The sequence below is a fragment of the Poecilia formosa genome, unplaced genomic scaffold, assembly GCF_000485575.1.
Source record: "Poecilia formosa unplaced genomic scaffold, Poecilia_formosa-5.1.2 Scaffold229, whole genome shotgun sequence".
In the NCBI taxonomy this organism is placed as follows: domain Eukaryota; kingdom Metazoa; phylum Chordata; class Actinopteri; order Cyprinodontiformes; family Poeciliidae; genus Poecilia; species Poecilia formosa.
In genome coordinates this window covers 962768-967338 of record NW_006800168.1, presented here as the reverse complement: position 1 = coordinate 967338, position 4571 = coordinate 962768, and the positions used below count along the sequence as shown (strand labels likewise).

Sequence of the window (4571 nt, the reverse complement as noted above, 5' to 3'; positions counted from 1 at the left end):
TTGGTCAGAGGTAAACTTTACACCTTATATGCACAACAATGCCAGTTTAGGCTTTGAGCAACTCGGTAAAATTGTATTGTGCAACATTAAAACATGCTTGGCTGCAATGGTCTCTATGGCAGATCTTCTCCGTGTTTGTAGCTTTTGGCGCAGCTCCGCTCCTGCTACTGGTAGCTTCACCGCATCAGTTCAGCGTCTCACCAGCTGATTGCTGTGATTCACTTTGTCTGGTATTTTTGTACATATCATATGTTTTGGCAGTTCTGTGATCATGTCAAAGCAGCAGCGTTAACACCGGTGCTGTAAGTGGTCCGGTATGAAATGGGTGTGATAGAACAACGGAACCACAGCACTTTTAAATTTCAATAATCAAAATACCGAAATTGTTTCCGTTGTTTTGAAAGGTTTATGTCAGTCTGCCTTTTCCCCATTGATGCGCTTCCCGAACGCTGCGCACCTTAGGGGGTTAAAAAAGAAAGAAAGAAAGAAACGACGCGCACATTGCACAAAACTCTGAAACAGGAGAAACTGGACATAAAACGGAGCGACGAACTAGATGTGAATTATGGCATAAAAACAGAGAATCCGACACTAAACAGTGAAAAATCAACACATGATGTGAAACACACGACGATTAGGTGGCGCAGCAGGTGATGAGTGAAGATTACTGAGCGTCAATAAATTATAAAATAAATCTAGCAACAGGAAAGAAACTAAAGTGGACATAACAATAAACCAATAGAGGATAATAGTAATCAAAAGAAACTAAATGGAAATGAATGAAGAACAAAATGCAAGAATAAACTAAGAAACTAAAGTAAATAGAGAGGAATAAACTGGTATGGCAAGACCTTTTGAGCAATACTTAATACAGAGGACTGTATGGCAAGAATAAACAGACACCATTTCCAGCTAAAAGGTAAAATAATATTGTTGAAATGTCATGGGTTTGTTGAGACCATATCTGAGAATAAATATATCTTACAGACCATAACAGTAAAGAACTTATCACTTATTTATGTTTTTAATTAGATTTGATATATTTCTTCAGTATTATTTTTCTTGTCAGTGATAATGTCATGAGGCTGATGACTCCATGACACTTTCAATTTGACTCATTAGGATTTGATCAAGAACCAGATTTGTTCTTTGTAATTTCTGTCCAGTAAAACTATTAATCTGATAATTAATTAGACAGATCTATATAAAGATATAATCCATGTTTCTGTCTCATATTTGTATGGCATTAAAAGGACCTGTTACTTTTGTTTTTCCGCTGAAAAACAAAAGTGGGGGACGGTGAGGGACCTGGATAAAGGCTAGGGGGGCGGTGGCCCAAAAAAGGTTGAGAAACACTGGACTAGTTATTAGAGTGGCTAAGTTTTCCCCTTGCTCAGATTTGATAGACACATAGATAAAAGTATTAATTTGATTATTTTATCCATTAGCATTCTGAAAAATGCTGTTCTAAACTTTTCCTGCTTCCTGATCACTGTAAAAAAAAAAAAAGAAAAAAAAAAGATCCTTCCACCCAGGAAGAGGTTTTTCGTGAACAGTTTTACTTTCNCCTGGAAGCTATTTGCTTGGTTTTACCTCAGAGTGGCCATCTTTCTATTATTCCTATCTCAGTTTCATACAGTAGGGGTTCCTGCTCTCAGATAAGCAATTAATACTTGGTAGTTGCGATATAGCCACTTTAACTATTGTCAATTGAAATTATCACAGTACACAGAGTATACTCGGTATATCGCCCAGCCCTAATTTGAACAATGTTATGAACTATTGCTACTCTTACAACAGTGTATTAGGGCCTTTGTAGACCAAAAAAGGTTATAAGTAAGTTCATCTAGAAAGTTTCTCAGATTAATCTCAAAATATTAGTTTTTTCTAGCAAGTGTTTTGACTTTTCAAACTCCAAAAAAATCAAATTTTATTGTCTTTTGGGGTTTTTTCCAAGAAAATTTGTGAGGTTTATTTCATTTTTTTCTGTTGGAAATTGCCTAGCATTTTTCTAGAACATTTCAATCTGTAGAGACTCACACACGGAGAGAGAAACAGCAGTTAGACAATTTTATTGAACCGAGAATTTGGCGCTCGGACACCGGCGGAAGACATGCGGGCTGAGAATCGCAGCGAGCTTGAATGATCGGCTCGAACGAAGCTCAGGTAGGTCTTCCCCCGGGCCCGGTCACTGGTGGTGGAGCGGAGCTTGGAGAGAGGAGTCTTGAGGGGACCTGGAGGCATCTAGGAGGCTGGTGGTGGAAACAGGGAGGAGGTGGGTTGAAGCACAACTGAAGCGGGTGGATTCATCTTTTGAAGGAGCTCTTGTCAGGTGATTGGATCGAGGTAGAGAGGTGGTGCGTCCTGATTGGCTGGGGTGAAGGCGTGGTGATAGGTGATCCCGGAACAGTCTTACAGGTTGAATTTCCGCCTAGGGCTTAATTTCTGAAATTAAATTTGTGGGCTGAAATTAAATTTGTGGGCAGAAATTTACTCCTTTTTTTCTATCTACAATGGCTGTAGCATGCATCGTACCTCTTCACGCCTAGCTCCTGAGTAGATTGATTTTTCATAAAAAATAGACTTGAGAGATTGTAAATGAGTTTTTTAGATTTCTGAGACGTTTGAAGTAATGCTTATGTGAAACTTAGCATAATTATCCAATATTTTGTACATGTCACTGTTCACATCATTGTTTTTTTGCATTAATAAACATGGTTATTTTATTTGAAAGGTTCCATAAACCTTTCTGTATTTAAATGAAATTAAAATGCTGTTTACTGTGCCATCACAGATAAATTCCTCTTATTTTTAAAATCTGAAGTTAAATATTTTTTTCTGAATAGCCTTTTTCCTGTTGCAGTGTGACATGAGAGAGCCCAGCGTGCTGCGAATAGCTCCGGTGCCGCTCTACAACTCCTTCAGGGACGTGCATCGCTTCATTGAAACACTGGGAAAAGCTCTGGCTGCCAGCAGCAGCTAGACCCAAAACGAGAAGAAAACAACTTCAGCAACCTCATCAAACCCTGTGTGCTGCAAAGTACTGTTGATATGCAACCATCTTGTCAATGACATATCAAAGTGTCATAAACCAATGATAAAACACCTGAGTCTGCTCCCATTGATCAATCAATGAGTACAATAGAGAATCACTGGCTAATTGGAGGGAGACAGTTCAGTTTCTGTCCCATTTAAACATGTTTAAACTTATTTGTACCTTCACCGCTAGAAATCTAAAAGAACTACTGAGTTTTTGTTTTATGAAGAGGGTAGGTTTCATAATGCTAATTCTTAATTACATCTTAAATTGAGATGAATGTCTCATTTATATATCTAAAAACTACACGATTAGCCTGACTCTAATAAATAGAAGTCTGGATATTAAGTAGCTATTAGTCTGACTGTCAGCTGTTTGCTGGACTGCAGGTTTTAGCTAGCTCAGACAAGGTTCAAGTGGACTATATTAGCTATTAGCATAACTAGTTGTTGGCTTGGGTGCAGGTCCACAGGTGTGTGAGAGTCCAGAGCGTGGACAGTGGAGTGGGAAGACTTGCTCGACAGCTGACCTGTTGGTTTTGTTTGGTTGATCCGGTTTGACGCCTTTGTGGAGAACCTGGAGAGTTGTATGTTGGAGCGACGCGGAAAAAAAAACAAAAATAGAAACATAGTTTTTGGAAAAGGCAGTTTTGGCATAATCTGGTATGTGAATGGTTCAGATGGAAATAGGAAATGAGAAAGACGGAGATTTTGAAGGGTGGACGTAAGTGGGAAGAGGGAGGGAGAGAGGCTGTGGAAGAAATAAAATGGATGAAGGAAAGGGTATTGGTGATAGCCAAGGCAGTAAACGGGAATTGGAAGGTAGTAGTTCAGAAGAAGAAAGGATAGTGAGGAGGAAGGTTGTGAGGGAGGAATTTAAAGTAATATTAAAACTGAAAAAAGAGGAGGAACAGGATAAAATTAGCCCCATTGGGGTGTCAAGAGAAATTAAAAAGAAAATTGGAGATGTTGAAATGGTTAAGATTTTGAGAGATGGAAATCTATTGATAGTATGTAAAGATGTAGAACAAAAAAATAAGGCTTTAAATGTGGATAATATTTGTAAAAGATCTGTTCTGGAGAAAAAATCATGGGAGAAAATAAAAAAAATTAGAGGAGTGATTTATGGGATCCCTAGATGAAGATCTGGATAAAGTTAAGAGAAGTGTTGTAGGTGCAAAAGTGAATAACATGAAAAGATTATCAAAAACAGTGAATGGAGAAAGAGTTGGAAGTTTGTCAATCCTTATTGAGTTTGAAGGAAAAAAGTTGCCAAAAAACATCAAAATAGGATACCTCAATTTCCAGGTCAGACCCTATGTACCTCCACCACTTCAGTGTTTCAAATGCCAAAGGTATGGACACATAGCAGCAGTTTGTAAAGGGAAGCAGAGATGTCCAAAATGTGGAGAAGATCATAAATTAGAAGAGTGTAAAGAAGAAGCACAAGAGAAATTTAACTGTGGAGGGAATCATAGAGTCACGTTTGGAGGATGTGAAGTAAGGAAGAGAGCAAAAGAAATCGTACAGATTAA

The 4571-nt window shown here is 38.3% G+C and overlaps 1 protein-coding gene across 5 annotated transcripts in view; it reads left to right on the top strand.

The window, feature by feature from the left end:
• kynu (kynureninase) overlaps positions 1-3110 on the top strand; it is a 44203-nt gene extending 41093 nt beyond the window's left edge. For all 5 annotated transcript variants that reach the window (XM_007568669.2, XM_016679999.1, XM_007568671.2 and 2 more), the window contains one exon: positions 2864-3110. In XM_007568669.2, the coding sequence (XP_007568731.1) occupies positions 2864-2983 (120 nt within the window). In that variant the 3' untranslated portion in view covers positions 2984-3110. The remainder of the gene's footprint in view (positions 1-2863) is intronic.
• The last annotated feature ends 1461 nt before the right edge of the window (positions 3111-4571 follow it).